Source organism: Eschrichtius robustus, chromosome 6 (assembly GCF_028021215.1).
Source record: "Eschrichtius robustus isolate mEscRob2 chromosome 6, mEscRob2.pri, whole genome shotgun sequence".
In the NCBI taxonomy this organism is placed as follows: Eukaryota; Metazoa; Chordata; class Mammalia; order Artiodactyla; family Eschrichtiidae; genus Eschrichtius; species Eschrichtius robustus.
In genome coordinates, this window is record NC_090829.1 from 59,122,704 (window position 1) to 59,143,059 (window position 20,356).

A 20,356-nucleotide genomic window follows, 5' to 3' on the forward strand; every position below is an offset into this window, starting at 1 on the left:
TGGGCCCCTAAGGGAAGAGGGATAGAAGAGAAAGCTATACAATGTTTAATCTATTAATAATAGAAAGAGCGGCTTTTTTGGGGTGGCAGTGAGTCTCTGTGTATCTGGGTTTGGGTCAGAGGGTCACCACAGTTTCTATATATATTACTTTTTGTTCTCCTCCTGGTATTGTTCCAAAGAGCAGGAAACTCCTTGAACAGTCTATCTTTTACTGTCCTAAAGAATAATATCTTTATATCTATTTTCAGATTTTGTTTTTCAAATTTAGAAGTGAAGAAATTGTGGTTTTTGACTCTCCATTCCTGTTAAGGGCCTAGGATGGCGCTTCACTGAGCCTCTTGGTCTCCTGAGAGATCTGAGGAAATAGTCTAGTGCAGAGGAAAAAGGACTAGACCGGGAGTCAGAATACCTGGGTTCTGGGCCACGTGTGGGGTTTGAGGCAAATGATTTAACTTTTCTAACCCTCGTTTCCTTACCTGCAAAATGGGCCTGAAAAATGTGTCCCTCTCCTGCATTGCACTGCCCTGTGACGACAGATAAGGCAGCAGTTTGGATAGCTTTTGAAAACGCTAGGCAGTGCTTCTCAGACTTTGCTGTGCACATGGAGATCTTGTTAAAATGCAGATTCTCATTCAGTAGGTTTGGGGTTGGGCCCGAGATTCTGCATTTCTCACAAGCTCCCAGGTAATGCTGCCGCTTTGAATCATACCGCAAGAAGCCAGGTGCGGTCTAAAGCCTTATGTTGTCAGGGGGGATATGAGGGTCCTGAGGAGAGAACCCTCCCCTGCCACCCCCAAACACACAGCTTCCCAACACCGGTGTGCCGTGAGTGGGTTACGGACGAGGCCAACGTGCTGATCCCTGAGGTCCTGGGGCGGGTGGAGCCTCCTGAGTTACCCCACTGTGCTAAATGCATCATCTTTTCTTCTGTGTGCTGTGGGGTGGACGCATTTGGGAAGCACAGCAGTCTTCACAGATCCCTCACCAGCTCTGTGAGGTATGGACACTGAAGTAGGGAAGAGGGGATGAGGGGGCAGGTGGAGGTGGAGGGTCGTGAGGTGGTAGGTCTGGGACTACCAGAGAGACTATAGAGGGTTCCACAGGCAGAATTTTGTTTTGTCCTGGACCTCACGCTGCGGTCCAGCCATTCGGCAGCCCCAGGGGCCTGTGTGTTCTCTGTTCCTCACAGGTTCTCCCTGCGTGGGCAGACGGCGTGGCTGTTTCCTCCATCACCCTTCCCTCCTCCCGAACTTATATCTATGCCACTGGGGTTCGGGTTAGAACAATCCGTGTTAGGCATTTGTATTTGTCTAATTTTAAATTATTTTAACTTGGACACTGTTCTTTTTTTCTTGTTTTAGAAACCTTTTTAAAATTACTTTCTGAAATGTCAAAAGAATTGATGTGATGGGTATATTTACAGAAATACCTATTTATTACGCTTATTTTTTATCATCTGTCTTCCCCCCCAGTTGAAACTCACAAGAGATTTTTGTTTTGTTCATTGCTATATCCCAAGCCCAGGGCATAGTAGGAGCTCAGTAAATATGTGTTGATTATTGAATGACTTGATTACAGATCTCAGTGCTTATTTTCTCTTCACCTTCTAGATGTGTATTCTTTCCCAGAAGAGGAACCTGTTTTGGATCCTCATTTGGCCAAGCACTTAGCGCATTTTGGAATTGATATGCTTCATATGCATGGGGTAAGAAAGGTCTCCTTTTGTCTCTATTCCCACTTTGTGGGGAAACTGTTCGGTTTATTTATATAATTCCTATCACACAAATCTTCGTTTTATAGGTTTTAGGTTTTAATGTTTGCATTTACTTATTGAACTTAATTAGCATTTTCTTTTGGTTATCAGCTTAGATTTTTAAATTTTATTTTATAGTAAAAATGGCACCTCATCCAGTACCATTTTGTTTTAGTTGAAGTTTACTTGCAAAATTTCTGTCTCCTGTGATGGAGAGTTGCGTGAATCACTCTTTGTTCACTAAAGGGAGAAGGTACGGGGAGATGACCTTTAAAATGATCTGTGACCAACATCACTTTAATTGATTACAGGAAGGGAAGTAGAGCTCCTGGGGCAGGGGCGGAGAGAATAAGCCAACAGATTATTGTTGATGGAAACGCTTTACCTCATTTCATATTGTGTTTTCAGGCTGGTATCGTGACTGTGTAATATTTGTCCCTATGGGGAGCTGGTTAATTGTGCGTATTTTGCTTTAGCCCATGTCATCTCCCTCTCCTCATGTTCTCCTCTGTAACTCCTCTTTCTCACTCATGTCACTTTTTAATTTGTGTTCTGTGCTCTTCTTTAAACCTCCCTCCTGTGTCGAGCTTTTCCCGAACCCCATGGTTTTATTCCACTTTCTTCTCCAACTGCTTTGCTTTTTGTTTGCTGTGTTGCATTGTATCTGCCCTTGAGATTATTCTACTTGCTTCTGTTTTTTGATTCCTATTTGTCTTCTTCCTCCTCCTATCTCCTTTCCTCCCAGTCTGTCTCTTTTATTTTAAAATCTTTTAAATGTGGGTTTTTTTTTAAATTGTGGAGAGATACACCTAATGTAAAATTTACTGTTTTAACCATTTTTTAAGTGTACAATTCTGTGGTATTAAGTTCATTTGTCTTGTGCAACCATCACCACGTCAGTCTTTTTTAATGAGGTTGTTTATTTCTCTGTTTAACTGGGGAAGAAAGGCAGAAACATCTATTGCTGTTAGAAATAATTGGTGGGACATGATGTTTGAATGATAATCATTGTTAAAGTTGTATTTCTTCAATGACATTGCCCCAGACAGAGAACGGGCTCCAGGACAATGACAGCCAGCCGCGGATCAGCGAGTGGGAGGTGATCCAGGAGACGGGGACGAAGCTGAAGCCCATGTATGGCCCCGGATACACGGGTCTCAAGAACCTGGGCAACAGTTGCTATCTCAGCTCTGTGATGCAGGCCATCTTCAGCATCCCGGAATTCCAGAGAGCGTAAGTGTCCCGTATAGACCAGGGTGCACAGCCTGCCCTGCATCCCCTCCACGTCCAGTCAGGCAGTGTGTGCTGAGGAAGCCCTTCACCATCTGTGCTGTGACTTCCTGCATGAAGCTGGGTGAGAACACTTGTCAAGTGTTATGGGGATCAGGTGAGATAAGAAGAGCTTTGTAAACTGAAAAACCTCCTACAGGGATTTGTCATATTAATAATGGCTTCCATTTTTAGACCAATACCCTCTATGCCAAGAAAGTAACAATCATTAAGCTTCACAGCAAAACTGCCACATCTCTTCCTATAGATGCGCTAGGAGAGGTTCGATGATCTGGTTGGTCAGTGGTGAGTGAGTGGAGCTTCTAAGAGGATTTAAGCTTTTCTTTTTTTGCTACTCAAAATGTGGTTCGTGGATGGTGCTGGTCCTTGGACTGCTGGATATGGATCCGAAATGAGACAGGTATGGAAATTGAGAGTGAGCATTCAGAAATTGTGGTAGGCATTTGACGTTGCCGTTTTTTATAAGTGGCATTTCATTTTTTCAATACAGTTGACCCTTGAACAACATGGGTGTGAACTGCACGGGTCCACTTATATGTGGATTTTTTCAATAAATACGTACTACCGTACTACAGGATCTGCGGTTGGTTGAAACCATGGATAAGGAGGAACTGTGAATCCAAAGGGCTGACTCTAAAGTTATGCATGGAATTCCGATTGTGCCGAGGGTTGGTGCCCCTGACTCCCGTGTTGTTCAGGGGTCAACTATAATTTATTTTTGTTGTATTTTTAAAGGTATCATCTATATGAGTTGAAATCAACAAACTAGCTGGCCCTTCACCACAAGTAATTGGGAGGCACTGATTTAGGGTGCTTCCCAACCGTACACGTTCAGGCTGCCTGCTTCCTCCCTTGCTGAGGGGCAGAGGGGCTGTGTCTCTGGCCCTTTTCTTCCTTCGACTGTGCTTAGGACAAGGAGCCACAGAGACTGGTAGCTGCAGCTCATGGGCGGCCACTGCCTAAGTTTAGGAAATAATCTCTAGTGTTTCCCAGAGCAGGTAGGATTCGACCTTGGTTCGAGTATGGAAGAGGACACACATGTGCTAAGACAGAATGATGGGCATATAGCACGCTAGGGACAGCACAGGGCAATTTTTTACCCACGTGGAGTTGAATGCTAATGATTTTAAAGGTAGTTAATAAAAGTATATCAGATGTCCTTTTCCTTCCTCTCTTGGTATTTGAAGTCTTACCTTTTCATACTGTTCCTGGCTTTGGAAATTTATGGTCAGTTTTCCATGTCAGGTTTTAATTTTTTCCTTCCAGCCAATAAGGAGTGGGTTCTGCTCTGCTCAGCAGTGTGCTGGGTATGGGGGGTTCAGTGGTAAACAAAAGGACCTGGTGCCCAGCCCCAGTTGGGGAAACAGACATTAAATAAATGTAGACTGTCCCCAACTTATGATGATTCGACTTAAGATCTTTTGACTTCAAGATGGTGCAAAAGTGATATGTGTTCAGTAGAAACTATACTTCGAATTTTGAATTTTGCTCTTTTCCCGGGCTAGTGACAGGAGATACATACCCTCTTGTGATGCTGGGCAGGGCAGCAGCCATAGCTCCCAGGCGGGCACGTGACCCTGAGGGTAAACAACTGATATGCTTACAACCATTCTGTACCCAGACAGCCTTTCTGTTTTTCACTTTCAGTACAGTATTCAATAAACTAGATTGGATAGTCAACACTTTATTATCGAATAGACTTTGTGCGAGATGATTTTGCCCAACTGTAGGCTAATGTAAGTGTTCTGAGCATGGTTAAGGTGGGCTAGACTAAGCTTCAATGTTTGATAGGTTAGGTATTGTAAATGCATTTTCAATGTACGATATCATCAACTTATGATGGGTTTATTGGGATGTAACCCCATCCTTTGCTGAGGAGTATCTGTAATCATAAGAACAACTGCATGGTTACAAATATGGTAAATTCCATGAAGGAAAAGGGAAAGAGGTGGTCAGGGAGGATCTCTTTGAAGAAGGGACACACAAAGGGATACTCACCTTGACTGATGTGCAGGAGGAGTGTAGACAGGGTTTTGGAGAAAAGGAGGAGCAAGTTTGAAGCTCTGAGATGCGAAAACCTTTTCAAAGGTACGCATCATGCATTGTGATATTTTTATAAGTTCTTACCCATGTCTCATACCTGTATTATCATTTGATTTGGAAACAATGTAGCTTCATCTTGTCTGTCTCATGCTCCAAGATTTTTTTTTTTAAACTATTGAGGGAAAGTACTCATGGTAGGTGTTGTATAATTATTATTTCTTTTAAACTAGAATGGAAGACACTTATATTCTTTTTTTTTTTTTAATGTCTGAAACATTTATATTAACATATTTCCATACAAATAACCCAAAGAAAGTTTAATATTAGTTGTCTTTTTGTTTGTTTTTTTATATTGCAGGTTCTTATTAGTCATCAATTTTATACACATCAGTGTATACATGTCAATCCCAATCTCCCAATTCAGCACACCACCACCCCCACCCCACCGTGGTTTTCCCTCCTTGGTGTCCATATGTCTGTTCTCTACGTCTGTGTCTCAACTTCTGCCCTGCAAACCGGCTCATCCGTACCATTCTTCTAGGTTCCACATACATGCGTTAATATACGATGCTTGTTTTTCTCTTTCTGACTTACTTCACTCTGTATGACAGTCTCTCGATCCATCCACGTCTCAACAAATGACTCAATTTCGTTCCTTTTTATGGCTGAGTAACATTCCATTGTATACATGTACCACATCTTCTTTATCCACTCACCTGTTGATGGGCATTTAGGTTGCTTCCATGACCTGGCTATTGTAAATAGTGCTGCAATGAACATTGGGGTGCATGTGTCTTTTTGAATTATGGTTTTCTCTGGGTATATGCCCAGTAGTGGGATTGCTAGACCATATGGTAAATCTATTTTTAGTTTTTTAAGGAACTTCCATACTGTTCTCCATAGTGGCTGTATCAATTTACATTCCCACCAACAGTGCAAGAGGGTTCCCTTTTCTCTGCACCCTCTCCGGCATTTGTTGTTTGTAGATTTTCTGATGATGCCCATTCTGACTGGTGTGAGGTGATACCTCATTGTAGTTTTGATTTGCATTTCTCTAATAATTAGTGATGTTGAGCATCTTTTCATGTGCTTCTTGGCCATCTGTATGTCTTCTTTGGAGAAATGTCTCTTTAGGTCTTCTGCCCATTTTTGGATTGGGTTGTTTGTTTCTTTAATATTGAACGGCATGAGCTGTTTATATATTTTGGAGATTAATCCTTTGTCCATTGATTCGTTTGCAAATATTTTCTCCCGTTTCTGAGGTTTGTCTTTTCATCTTGTATATGGTTTCCTTTGCTGTGCAAAAGCTTTGAAGTTTCATTAGGTCCCACTTGTTTATTTTTGTTTTTATTTCCATTACTCTAGGAGGTGGATCAAAAAAGATCTTGCTGTGATTTATGTGAAAGAGTGTTCTTCCTATGTTTTCCTCTAAGAGTTTTATAGTGTCCAGTCTTATATTTAGGTCTCTAATCCATTTTGAGTTTATTTTTGTGTATGGTGTCAGGGAGTATTCTAATTTCATTCTTTTACATGTCGCTGTCCAGTTTTCCCAGCACCACTTATTGAAGAGACTGTCTTTTCTCCATTGTATATCTTTGCCTCCTTTGTCATAGATTAGGTGACCATAGGTGCGTGGGTTAATCTCTGGGCTTTCTATCTTGTTCCATTGATCTATGTTTCTGTTTTTGTGCCAGTACCATATTGTCTTGATTACTGTAGCTTTGTAGTATAGTCTGAAGTCAGGGAGTCTGATTCCTCCAGCTCCATTTTTTTGCCTCAAGACTGCTTTGGCTATTCGGGGTCTTTTGTGTCTCCATACAAATTTTAAGATGATTTGTTCTAGCTCCGTAAAAAATGCCATTGGTAATTTGATAGGGATTGCATTGAATCTGTAGATTGCCTTGGGTAGTATAGTCATTTTCACAATGTTGATTCTTCCAATCCAAGAACATGGTATATCTCTCCATCTGTTGGTATCATCTTTAATTTCTTTCATCAGTGTCTTATAGTTTTCTGCATACAGGTCTTTTGTCTCCCTAGGTAGGTTTATTCCTAGGTATTTTATTCTTTTTGTTGCAGTGGTAAATGGGAGTGTTTCCATAATTTCTCTTTCAGATTTTTCATCATTAGTGTATAGGAATGCAAGAGATTTCTGTGCATTAATTTTGTATCCTGCAACTTTACCATATTCATTAATTAGCTCTAGCAGTTTTCTGGTGGCAGTTTTAGGATTCTCTATGTATAGTATCATGTTATCCGCAAACAGTGACAGTTTTACTTCTTCTTTTCCAATTTGTATTCCTTTTATTTCTTTTTCTTCTCTGATTGCCGTGGCTAGGACTTCCAGAACTATGTTGAATAATAGTGGTGAGAGTGGACATCCTTGTCTCGTTCCTGATCTTAGAGGAAATGCTTTCAGTTTTTCACCATTGAGAATGATGTTTGCTGTGGGTTTGTCATATATGGCCTTTATTATGTTGAGGTAGGTTCCCTCTATGCCCACTTTCTGGAGAGTTTTTATCAGAAATGGGTGTTGAATTTTGTCAAAAGCTTTTTCTGCATCTATTGAGAGGATCATATGGTTTTTATTCTTCAATTTGTTAATATGGTGTATCACATTGATTGATTTGCGTATATTGAAGAATCCTTGCATCCCTGGGATAAATCCCACTTGATCGTGGTGTATGATCCTTTTAATGTGTTGTTGGATTCTGTTTGCTAGTATTTTGTTGAGGATTTTTGCATCTATATTCATCAGTGATACTGGTCTGTAATTTTCTTTTTTTGTAGTATCTTTGTCTGGTTTTGGTATCAGGGTGATGGTGGCCTCATAGAATGAGTTTGGGAGTGTTCCTTCCTCTGCAATTTTTTGGAAGAGTTTGAGAAGGATAGGTGTTAGCTCTTCTCTAAATGTTTGATAGAAGTCACCTGTGAAGCCATCTGGTCCTGGACTTTTGTTTGTTGGAAGATTTTTAATCACAGTTTCAATTTCATTACTTGTGATTGGTCTGTTCATATTTTCTGTTTCTTCCTGGTTCAGTCTTGGAAGGTTATACCTTTCTAAGAATTTGTCCATTTCTTCCAGGTTGTCCATTTTATTGGCATAAAGTTGCTTGTAGTAGTCTCTTCGGATGCTTTGTATTTCTGCAGTGTCTGTTGTAACTTCTCCTTTTTCATTTCTGATTTTATTGATTTGAGTCCTCTCCCTCTTTTTCTTGATGAGTCTGGCTAATGGCTTATCAATTTTGTTTATCTTCTCAAAAAACCAGCTTTTAGTTTTATTGATCTTTGCTATTGTTTTCTTTGTTTCTATTTCATTTATTTCTGCTCTGATCTTTATGATTTCTTTCCTTCTGCTAACTTCGGGTTTTGTTTGTTCTTCTTTCTCTAGTTTCTTTAGGTGTAAGGTTAGATTGTTTACTTGAGATTTTTCTTGTTTCTTTAGGTAGGCTTGTATAGCTATAAACTTCCCTCTTAGAACTGCTTTTGCTGCATCCCATAGGTTTTGGGTCGTCGTGTTTTCATTGTCATTTGTCTCTAGGTATTTTTTTATTTCCTCTTTGATTTCTTCAGTGATCTCTTGGTTATTTAGTATCGTATTGTTTAGCCTCCATGTGTTTGTCTTTTTTACGTTTTTTTCCCTGTAATTCATTTCTAATCTCATAGCGTTGTGGTCAGAAAAGATGCTTGATATGATTTCAATTTTCTTAAATTTACTGAGGCTTGATTTGTGACCCAAGATGTGATCTATCCTGGAGAATGTTCCGTGCGCACTTGAGAAGAACGTGTAATCTGCTGTTTTTGGATGGAATGTCCTATATATATCAATTAAATCTATCTGGTCTATTGTGTCATTTAAAGCTTCTGTTTTCTTATTTATTTTCATTTTGGATGATCTGTCCATTGGTGTAAGTGAGGTGTTAAAGTCCCCCACTATTATTGTGTTACTGTCGATTTCCTCTTTTATAGCTGTTAGCAGTTGTCTTATGTATTGAGGTGCTCCTATGTTGGGTGCATATATATTTATAATTGTTATATCTTCTTCTTGGCTTGATCCCTGGATCATTATGTAGTGTCCTTCCTTGTCTCTTGTAACATTCTTTATTTTAAAGTCTATTTTATCTGATATGAGTATAGCTACTCCAGCTTTCTTTTGATTTCCATTTGCATGGAATATCTTTTTCCATCCCCTCACTTTCAGTCTGTATGTGTCCCTAGGTCTGAAGTGGGTCTCTTGTAGACAGCATATATATGGGTCTTGTTTTTGTATCCATTCAGCCAGTCTATGTCTTTTGGTTGGGGCATTTAATCCATTCACGTTTAAGGTAATTATTGATATGTATGTTCCTATGAGCATTTTCTTAATTGTTTTGGGTTTGTTTTTGTAGGTCCTTTTCTTCTCTTGTGTTTCCCACTTAGAGAAGTTCCTTTAGCATTTGTTGTAGAGCTGGTTTGGTGGTGCTGAATTCTCTTAGCTTTTGCTTGTCTGTAAAGCTTTTGATTTCTCCATCAAATCTAAATGAGATCCTTGCCGGGTAGAGTAATCTTGGTTGTAGGTTCTTCCCTTTCATCACTTTAAGTATATCATGCCACTCCCTTCTGGCTTGCAGAGTTTCTGCTGAGAAATCAGCTGTTAACCTTATGGGAGTTCCCATGTATGTTATTTGTCGTTTTTCCCTTGCTGCTTTCAATAATTTTTCTTTGTCTTTAATTTTTGCCACTTTGATTACTATGTGTCTCGGCGTGTTTCTCCTTGGGTTTATTCTGTATGGGACTCTCTGCGCTTCCTGGACTTGGGTGGCTATTTCCTTTCCCATGTTAGGGAAGTTTTCGACTATAATCCCTTCACATATTTTCTCTGGTCCTTTCTCTCTCTCTTCTCCTTCTGGGACCCCTATAATGCGAATGTTGTTGCGTTTAATGTTGTCCCAGAGGTCTCTTAGGCTGTCTTCATTTCTTTTCATTCTTTTTTCTTTAGTCTGTTCCGCAGCAGTGAATTCCACCATTCTGTCTTCCAGGTCACTTATCCGTTCTTCTGCCTCAGTTATTCTGCTATTGATTCCTTCTAGTGTAGTTTTCATTTCAGTTATTGTATTGGTCATCTCTGTTTGTTTGTTCTTTAATTCTTCTAGGTCTTTGTTAATCATTTCTTGCATCTTCTCAATCTTTGCCTCCACTCTTATTCCGAGGTCCTGGATCATCTTCACTATCATTATTCTGAATTCTTTTTCTGGAAGGTTGCCTATCTCCACTTCATTTAGTTGTTTTTCTGGGGTTTTTTCTTGTTCCTTCATCTGGTACATAGCCCTCTGCCTTTTCTTCTTCTCTATCTTTCTGTAACTGTGGTTTTTGGTCCACAGGCTGCAGGATTGTAGTTTTTCTTGCTTCTGCTGTCTGCCCTCTGGTGGTTGAGGCTATCTAAGAGGCTTGATGGGAGGCTCTGGTGGTGGGTAGAGCTGACTCACTTATATTCTTTTGTTACAAAGCGCAACAACATTTTTAGCGCTTTACAGCCTACAGTTTTTGAAAATATTTTCTACACTTCAAAGTTTGATGAACAATTAACTTTCTGAATTTTTTCTTCCATGAAAAAATGTACCTCATGTCTATAATTTGGATTTAAGATTTGAATCTCTCACCTGGTCTCATTTCAAGGGTTGTAGAATTTTGTAGTATCTAACATTTTGTATTCTATTTCCTAAACATTTACTGTATATATTAGAACATGAGCAACTTATTTTTCATACTTGTTCTTAGTCTTTTGGTTCTTTTACTGAATATCACTGGGTTGAAGTACTTGCTCTTCAAACTCCTTTTTCCCCAGTCGGACTAACTCAGTGGAGTTATGTCCAGGACTGGTATCTCCATTTTGTAAGTAGAAAGAGTGACTCACAGAGAGATTAAATGACTTACACACAACCACGGTGTAATTTGGGAACATCAGCCGGACTCCTTGATACCCTGCCTGCCACTTGAACCCAGTTTACATTTCAAAATAATTCCGATGAGGAGCAAATCTAAATAAACTGGTGTACAAATTGAATGACAAGGAAGATGGATTGTCAGATAGCAAAACTGTTTTTTGCTTTGAAAACCACTAGATTACAAATTGAAGATATAAGTATTGGTACTTTAAAAATTATCCAGCATTACTGCTGCCTTTTTTTTTTTTTTTTAAATCTTTCTGTTTATTTATTTATTTATTTATTTATTGGCTGTGTTGGGTCTTTGTTTCTGTGCGAGGGCTTTCCCCAGCTGCGGCAAGCGGGGGCCACTCTTCATCGCGGTGCACGGGCCTCTCACTATCGCGGCCTCTCTTGTTGCGGAGCACAGGCTCCAGACGCGCAGGCTCAGTAGTTGTGGCTCACGGGCCCAGTTGCTCTGTGGCATGTGGGATCCTCCCAGACCAGGGCTCGAACCCGTGTCCCCTGCATCGGCAGGCAGATTCTCAACCACTGCGGCACCAGGGAAGCCGTACTGCTGCCTTTTAAAAATTTTTAAAATTTTAAAATTTTATTTATTTATTTTTTATTTTTAGTTGCGTTGGGTCTTCGTTGCTGCGTGTGGGCCTTCTCTAGTTGCAGCGAACGGGGCCTACTCTTCGTTGGCGGTGCATAAGCTTCTCATTGCGGTGGCTTCTTTTGTTGCGGAGCATGGGCTCTAGGCACGCGGGCTTCAGTAGTTGTGGCTCGCGGGCTCTGGAGCGCAGGCTCAGTAGTTGTGGTGCACGGGCTTAGTTGCTCCGCGGCGTGTAGGATCGTCCCAGACCAGGGCTTGAACCTGTGTTCCCTGCATTGGCAGGTGGATTCTTAACTACTGCAGGGAAGCCCCTACTGCTGCCTTTTAATTTAATTTTGTTGTAATAGAGGATATTCCTCATTGATTAGAAAAGGAATATAAATTACTAGCAAAATGGACTTTTCTGACATCAAAGATTTACCCCCTTTAACTTTATTCTTCTCCATCAACCTTGCCAGGAGGCGTAAGCTTTTCACTAATGTTCATCTTACCAGTGGATTTTTTTTTCTTCTCAGGTTTTGAGATATGATAAAGACTGGATTGTAAGAGAGCTAATGTTTATAATGTTTATCGTGTTGTATATTAATTAAGAATTCTTCAGTGCAACCTCTGACTCTGAATATAGTTTGGTTTATCTATTATTTGGCTCTTGGTCCATGGAAAATTTCTAAATGGAATTGTTGTTCTAGTGATACAACCAAAAGCCATTTGAATGGGACTATTCCAGAGACGTGTGCTCTGTTAATTTTTATGTTGGTACATAACCTTGGATACAAATTCCGAGTTTGTAATCAGCAGGTGCCTAGAAGTTTCTAGTATTTCAGGGATCTAATTAGAGGTCATTACTAACTGTGGTGTATCATGGTTCTCTGCTAAGACTTTACTGCAGTAATGCCTGTTCTGTTGGGTCATTAGGTAGTCAGTTATGAAAATTGGTTGTGTGATTAAATGCCATGAATATATTCATTCAACACATATTTATCGAGTGCCTTTTACATGTTAGATGCTGTTCTAGTGCTGGAGATGCAGTCATTTAAAGTCTCTGCCTTCATGGCGGTTATATTCTAGTATGTAATCTCTAGAAAGATAATAAACAAGAACATAAATAAATTGTATAGTTGCAAATAGTGATTCATGCCAAGAAGCAAGTTAGCCAGGCTCAGGTGATATGGAACATGAAAGGGAGCAAGGATCCCTAGAGAGAGCGTTCCAGGAAAGAGACAGCAGGATGGCATGACCCTGAAGCAGGAGCGAGCTTGGTGTGCCCTGGGCAGCGAGAAGGGGAAATGGCCGGGGCGTTGTGGTCTGGGAGAGAGGGGTGGGAATGAGGTCAGAGAAGCAGGCAAGGCAGGGTGCAGGAAGGGACAGGGAGAGGGATCTGCTTCTGGATGCTTCTTCCTAGAGCTGTCAGGCTCAGAGAGTCCAAGCCTCAAGAGGGAAAGGTGAACGGCACAAAGCAGGGGGTGTGAAATAGGAAATGAACTTAAGAAGTGAAAGAAATGATTGTGTGTTGACATATATATGGAATCTAAAAAAAAAAATGGTTCTGAAGAACGTAGGGGCAGGACAGGAATAAAGACGCAGACGTAGAGAATGGACTTGAGGACACGGGGAGGGGGAAGGGTAAGCTGGGAAGAAGTGAGAGAGTGGCATGGACATATATACACTACCAAATGTAAAATAGATAGCTAGTGGGAAGCAGCCGCATAGCACATGGAGATCAGCTGGGTGCTTTGTGACCACCGAGAGGGGTAGGGTAGGGAGGGTGGGAGGGAGATGCAAGAGGGAGGGGATATGGGGATATATGTATATGTATAGCTGATTCACTTTGTTATACAGCAGAAACTAACACACCATTGTAAAGCAATTATACTCCAATAAAGATATTAAAAAAATTAAAATAATTCCCAATCTATGTATAATTATTTAAATGTAATGAATTCACTTATGTGCTTTCTCTTTTGAAAAACATGCTTGTTCAATGAAAAAGATATTAGTTTATTCATCTACTTAATTTTGAAGATTGTTCTGTAGGCAGACTGACAGATATGTACCATTGGAAACAACTAATACAGGAAAATACATTTTTGACACGTTTGGAGGAAAATTTTAAAAAAAAGAAATGATTGTGTGTTGAGATGAGAGATGTATGGTTACAGTTAGGCTGCTCTGTCAGGTAAACTGGTCAGAAGGAGGGCTTTTGGGCTGCACAGGGGACTGTGGCTGGGGCAGGTACATCTGGCAGCGTGGCTCAGGGCACAGCTTGGGAGCCAGGCCGCCTGGGTCTACTCTGGCTTCATCACTCCCTCCTGGGTGATTTTGGAAGCTACCTAATGAATTTGCATCCTGATTTCTCATCTCTCAAATGAGGTAACGACAATAACCCCTTCCTCATGTGGTTGTAATGAAGTCTTAATCAGGCAGTTTAGGAAACGCTTCAGAAACAGTAGTTGTTACTGCTGTCATTATTCATTTCGACACCACCAGAACAGTTCCTAACCTCACCTTTCATTTTTGGGAAGGTAGTTGAGATGGCGTAAGCCAGTGGTCCTTGACTCTGGCTACATGTTAGACTCACTTGGGGAACTTGTAAAAGGTTCCAAATCCCAGGCCTCAACCTCAAGCAGTGAAATCAGAACATCTGGGGGTGGCTCTGGCTTTCGTATTTTTTCTAGAAACTCTTTAGGGGATTCTAATTCGTACCTGGGGTTTGACCCATTGATAGAAGCATAAACATTTTAGGGAGGCCCATGAATATGACTGCAGAGGTAGGAGCTCAGGAAAAAATTCTCTTCAGGTGGATGATTTAGTGTTGACAGAAAGGCAAGAAGGTCTTAGCTAGGATGATAGCTTATTTTGGTTCTGTTCATCTCTCAGTTCCTATGTTTTGACTGTTGCTTTTCATTTTCTAGGTATGTAGGAAATCTTCCAAGAATATTTGACTACTCTCCTTTAGATCCAACACAAGATTTCAACACACAGATGTAAGTGCCCTGTTGTAATTTTTAAGTATCTGATACAGTGTTCCTAGTGGTTTTCTCTGGGTTGCAGAATTAAAGGCAATTCTCTTCTTTATTGTCCGTATTTTTTAAAGTATTCTGAAGTAAGCATGTGTTGCTTGTGTAAAAAAGAAAAAAATCAGTAACATTGTAAAGTACTGAGAAAAGTTGAAAACGGAATCAGTATCAAGCAGAATCAAACAGAGAAGTTACTTGTGAGTAATTGAGATACAGTGTTCCACCTAAAAGCAGCTGTACTTATTGAAATTTGTAGGTAACTTTAATATCTCTGAGGGGAAACAGCAATAACCTTTTTGTCTGTTTCTCCCTTCTGTCCAGGACTAAGTTAGGACATGGCCTTCTCTCAGGCCAGTATTCAAAACCTCCCATGAAATCCGAGCTCATTGAACAGGTGATGAAGGAGGAGCACAAGGTATGTGTCTGGGTGTTTGCCACACTGAAACGGTGGAAAGAGGAACCTTCTCAGCAAGGGCATGGATTTCCTATGATTTGGCGAATGGTGGCCATCAATTTAGCAAGCTGTCAAAATAGCTCTTTCATTTCAGGGTCTAGGGTGTCTGTCTGCTCTTAAAAATCGTGGTAAGGAATAGCCAGGGTTGGGGTTTCTGGTGGCATTTGCTTCATGGATTATATGTGATTGCCATCATTAATGGTCTTTAGAAATAATATTATTCATAGAATAGAGCTGGAATGGAAGGAATAAACATATAAAAATATAAACATTTTCCCCTCGATAACCCAACCTTGGCCCTTCTAGTGTTTGTGTTCTCCTAAGCCTCAACTCTGTTTGCTAGGGTTTCTCAAGAGGCTGGTTGTTAAAAAAAAACAAAACACATATTCCTATCCCGCCCCTAGAGCTGAGGATTCTGAATTTCTGGGGAGGGCTGGGCAGCCCTCATTTTAACTAAGCTGCTGGGGAGTCTGTAAGCACACTCCAGTATAAGAAACTCAGTTGGCCATTCAGTCACTATTACTTGACTCATTGAAAGATGTGCTTCATCTCCTAATAGCCAGACTCCCTTTTCCATGTGCCTGCAGGTTGGGCCACTGACCCCTCCCTGGGCTGCTCCGTTAACGCAACTCCAGATGGCGCCACTCGCAGCCTGGCCTCTTGGAGTGGTGCCCTTGGAGTTGTGCAGTGCGCAGCTTACACAGCTGTATTTGGTGGTCTTGGCTCCCACAGCTGCAGTCATCCTGGGTGGAATGCAGGCCCCGCTTCCCCAGCGCCTGCTCTGCCTCCAGGGTACCTTGTCTTGACTTAGTGGGCAAGTTCTTTCAGTTCTGTTTCTCGGGTGTGTGACCTCTGTGCTCCCAGCTTAAGTCAGTCATCCTTGACTAATGCCTGCAGACTGAGAGCAAGAATCGAAAGTGAATAAGTTCTTTTTCATAAGGAAACCAATTAGTTGGGGAAATGGAGCAAACGGGAGAAGAGAGACTAGGAAGGGAACATATAGAGGCAGTGTCTGGGGGTGGGGAGAGGGATGTAGACATTTTGAGGGCCAGGCCTGGAAATCAGAGTGTCATGGCCAGGCAAACCTAAGTCCTCCAGTTGCACTGTTACCCAGCATTGCAACAATGAGTCCCTTATCCACCCCAGACAGGAAGACCCCCAGTTGGGATGCAGTTGAGGTGGTTCGGGAGTTGGGCTGGGGTATCGGGTTATCCAGGCTTCTTCTACCTCTAAGCTCCTGTGGAACTTTGAAGAGATGATGGTGAAAAAACTTGGCCCCAAATGTTGTTTTTGATCACATTTATCCTGGGTTTTCATCCAGGCTGTCACTTCTTGGGCCACTCTTGGGGCAGAGTCCACCTGCCCTGGTGGAGGAGACGGAGACTAATTTGGACTCGGGAGCCTGGCTTCCTCTCCTGCCTTTGCAAGGGATCTGGAGACTGGGGGCAAGCCCTGTAACCTTTCAGTCTCAACCATCAAATGGAAGATTGGTCTCGCTGGTGGTTGTGAATAGTGCAAGTGTGAAGGTCCCCTCTCTAATGTAGATAAAATCTGTGTACAGTACAGGACTGTTGTGCTTTTGGAATCTCCTCATTTGAGAAAATGGGAAATGAAAACTCATCAATTTAGCAGTGTTTGGAAGGACAATTTGGTTTTAATATCACAATATCCTTTTACATTAGAAAAAAAGTAGTTCTTATATAAGTCATATTCTTTATTTAGTCTGTGAACAGCTGGGGACCCTAGTCCCCTCCACACCATTGGATTAGCGTGGTAGCTGTGTGATCTCCAGGGGTCTGAGGCGTGCCCTGCCCTGTCTGGTTCAAGGTGTGAAACCCGGCAGCACTTGGGCCATATCTGTCCTGCAGGTGTGTTTTGCTTGCACCTCCCCCCCTCCCCAGAATCTGACTTTCCAGCTTCTTTCAAACACTCAGAGCCTCTGGCAGTCCCAGGCCCGCGACAGCAGTTGGCTGGAGCTGAGTAGCAGCCCTCCCTTCATACAGGACACACTGTCCCCAGCTGGCTCCAGTCCCTTTGTGGTTCGTGACCTGGCTGGTACGCTGGGTGTTTGGGTATGTGACCCTTGATCTAGATGATTTGTAAAGTCCTTTTCCCGCTCCGACGTGCCAGGATCAACTGGGTCCCTTTAACATTCAGAATGAGCTTGAGTTGACCGTATGATTTTCTTTGTGGCCCTGGAGGTGCCAGTTTCAAGCTGTTACTTGAACAGGCAAGTAGTTCTTATAAAATCTCCACTCCTCTTGACAGTGGAGAGAATTACTTTCTGAGGCATCAGGATTTTCACTGGCAGTTGGTTTCAGAGAAACCAATTTGTGAGAATCTTTCTTCTTCCAGGTCTCAGGAGCCCTTTGTTCAGGTGGTCTTGTCCTAGGTCTCTGGTGTTTGTGTCTTATCTTGTAGATGAGCCTGAAATGCTACAAGAGATGAAAGAAGATGTGCTGAAGCAAAGAAGAGGATAGAATACGAGAGGAATGTGTGGTGGAGGGGAGAGAACACAGAGCCACGTGGCAGGAATGCTTTTTTACAGGGTCACCACCAGAGATACCAATAACTAGCATTACATAGTGCTTACGAAAGGCCAGGCCCTTCCTATATGTTCACTGATGCAGAAATGGATGCACAGAATCCTAACCTAAAGTTACAAAGCCAGGGAGTGGGAGAGCTGGGGTTTACACCAGGCAGTCTGGCCCTGAGTGTGTGCAGTATTGACCACTGCACTGTCCTGCTTCCCCAACAGTTGTTCCAGTACTTGTTTCAGGCTCCCAGCGCCTCAGTGTGTAGATGCTGGTAGGTGGATGACAAAAGGGGCTGCTTACATTAAAAAGAATGAAATGATGCCATTTGCAGCAACATGGATGGACCTAGAGATTGTCATACCGAGTGAAGTAAGTCAGACAGAGAAAGTGAAATATAGTATGATAATCTGCTTACATGCAGAATCTAAAAAAAAAGATACAAATGAACTTATTTACAAAACAGGGGGGAAGGTTTGGGGGAAGGGATAGATTGGGAGTTTGGGATTGACATGTACACACTGCGATATGGATAACCAACAAGGACCTACTGTATAGCACAGGGAACGCTGCTCAATATTATGTAACAACCTAAATGGGAAAAGAATTTGAAAAAGAATAGGTACATGTATATGTGTAACGGAATCACTTTGCTGTACACCTGAAACTGACACAACATTGTTAATCAACTCTACTCCAATATAAAATAAAAAGTTAAAAAAAAAAAAGGGGTTGCCTAAAGTTTGCGGAATTACCAGGTAGCCCAGTAACTTGGGCTACTCACATCTTGGGTCATTTCTAAAATATATACTTCTGGATATTAAATTGCTCTGCTACAGACCAAGGTGAAATCTAGTTTTTATATATGCATGCTTAATACGTATTTCATCTATAAAAAGATTTGCAGTGTTTTTTTTGGGGCACTGCCATTTCTGTATAAATTTGTTGAATTGATTTTTAAAATTAAATTGCGTCTATAATAGCTAAAGCCTCCTCACTAGAAAAGGACACTTCTTCTTCTTCAAAAAATAATATTCCTGATCTTTATGCATTCTAAGACAGTGCTTTCACACATTTTAATGCTGAATACTCCATAATTTCTTTCTCCTTCTGAAGATAGCACATTATTAACAGTTCTGTATTCCGAACAAACTGTTTCTTAAGTGACAATTCATTTAGTTTCCCATCTAACTAATCCAGAATTGCTGGTCTCAGTTTTTGATCAACATGATATAACCAGGGTTCTACTTCCAGATGATGTAATTTTAGCTCCAAACATAAGGACTTTGTTTTCACTAACTTCCATTTTCCTACTTTGGGCAAATGTAACATTTCTAACTCATCTTTTGAAATACGAAAAATAGCTTGGGGGAATACCCTCTGTTCCTTTAGCTTAGGAGATTTGCGGTTTGGACGTGAGTTAGGAATTACTGGTCCAAGGTTTATGGTTTAAGGTTAAAAATTTAAATCAACAGAAGACATACATCTGTGCGTTGGGGACAGGCTGAGATGCATGTATTTTTTTTTCATTCCTGTGATCTTACAATGTAAGCATCTGTACAACCGTTGCTCTAAAGTGATATAAAGCCTCAGTCTTGCTGCTTGTTTATTAATTAAAGCATTAGCCTCAGAGGAATATGAGTGGACACTGTCTGGCTGCCTTCTTGGTTGCAGTGTTAAACAGAAAGTTCTGTGTAAGCATTTGGGAAAGATTCTGAACACGGTAGGTAGTCCTCTCTCCAATTTTAGCTGATCTGTTTTGCAGTTGCTGATGGAGAAAGTAAGTACAGCACCCTATAACTATGACAGGTTCCTTAGGTGGGTGCTATTTAGGAGACTATCTGGGGCTCCCTCTTGTAAAGTTAGTTGTCAGGACTAGCCTTTGCTTCTGGGGTCCGAGGGGCAGCTCACAGCAAGAGCGAGAGCTTCCTGAAGGCAGGTCTGATTCTTGGTCAGTTTGATCTCTCTCGTCTTGTTTGGTGATGGGCCCGTAGGGGACACTCAGGTGATGACACTGACCCAGTGCCAACCAGGAAACATGTTATTTCTTTGATTTACTTCTTTGATTCTTGTTTATTTATTTTGGCGGTGCCGTATGGCTTGCAGGATCTTAGTTTCCTGACTAGGGATTGAACCCAGACCACGGCAGTGAAAGCGCCAAGTCTTAACTGCTGGACTGACAGGGAATTCCTTTTGGTTCTTATTTAGGCTTTTTGGTTTTTTTTTTTTTTTTTTTAAGAACTTTTATTTATTTATTTATGGCTGTGTTGGGTCTTCGTTTCTGTGCGAGGGCTTTCTCTAATTGCGGCAAGCGGGGGCCACTCTTCATCGCGGTGCGCGGACCTCTCACTATCGCGGCCTCTCTTGTTGTGGAGCACAGGCTCCAGACGTGCAGGCTCAGTAGTTGTGGCTCACGGGCCCAGCTGCTCCGCGGCACGTGGGATCTTCCCAGACCAGGGCTCGAACCCGTGTTTCCTGCATTGGCAGGCAGATTCTCAACCACTGCGCCACCAGGGAAGCCCCTTTTTGGTTTCTTTTAATTAACTGCCTTATTCTAGAGCCTGACCTTTTAAAAAAATTATTTAAATATGCAAATATACACACACGTAGAGAGCAAAGTATAATGAGTCTCCATGTACCATCATGTAGCTTCAGCAGTCACCATTACTGCCAATCTGGTTTCATCAGTCCCTCCTGAACTCAATTTTTCCCTTCCCTCCTCCTTCCCTTCCTCTCCTTTCCCGGC

At 41.6% G+C, this 20,356-nt stretch overlaps 1 protein-coding gene across 2 annotated transcripts in view; it reads left to right on the forward strand.

The window, feature by feature from the left end:
- USP13 (ubiquitin specific peptidase 13) overlaps nt 1–20,356 on the forward strand; it is a 120,809-nt gene that overhangs the window by 51,905 nt on the left and 48,548 nt on the right. For both annotated transcript variants that reach the window (XM_068546285.1, XM_068546286.1), the window contains exons 7-10: nt 1,611–1,705; nt 2,799–2,986; nt 14,518–14,589; nt 14,944–15,037. In XM_068546285.1, the coding sequence (XP_068402386.1) occupies nt 1,611–1,705; nt 2,799–2,986; nt 14,518–14,589; nt 14,944–15,037 (449 nt within the window). The remainder of the gene's footprint in view (nt 1–1,610; nt 1,706–2,798; nt 2,987–14,517; nt 14,590–14,943; nt 15,038–20,356) is intronic.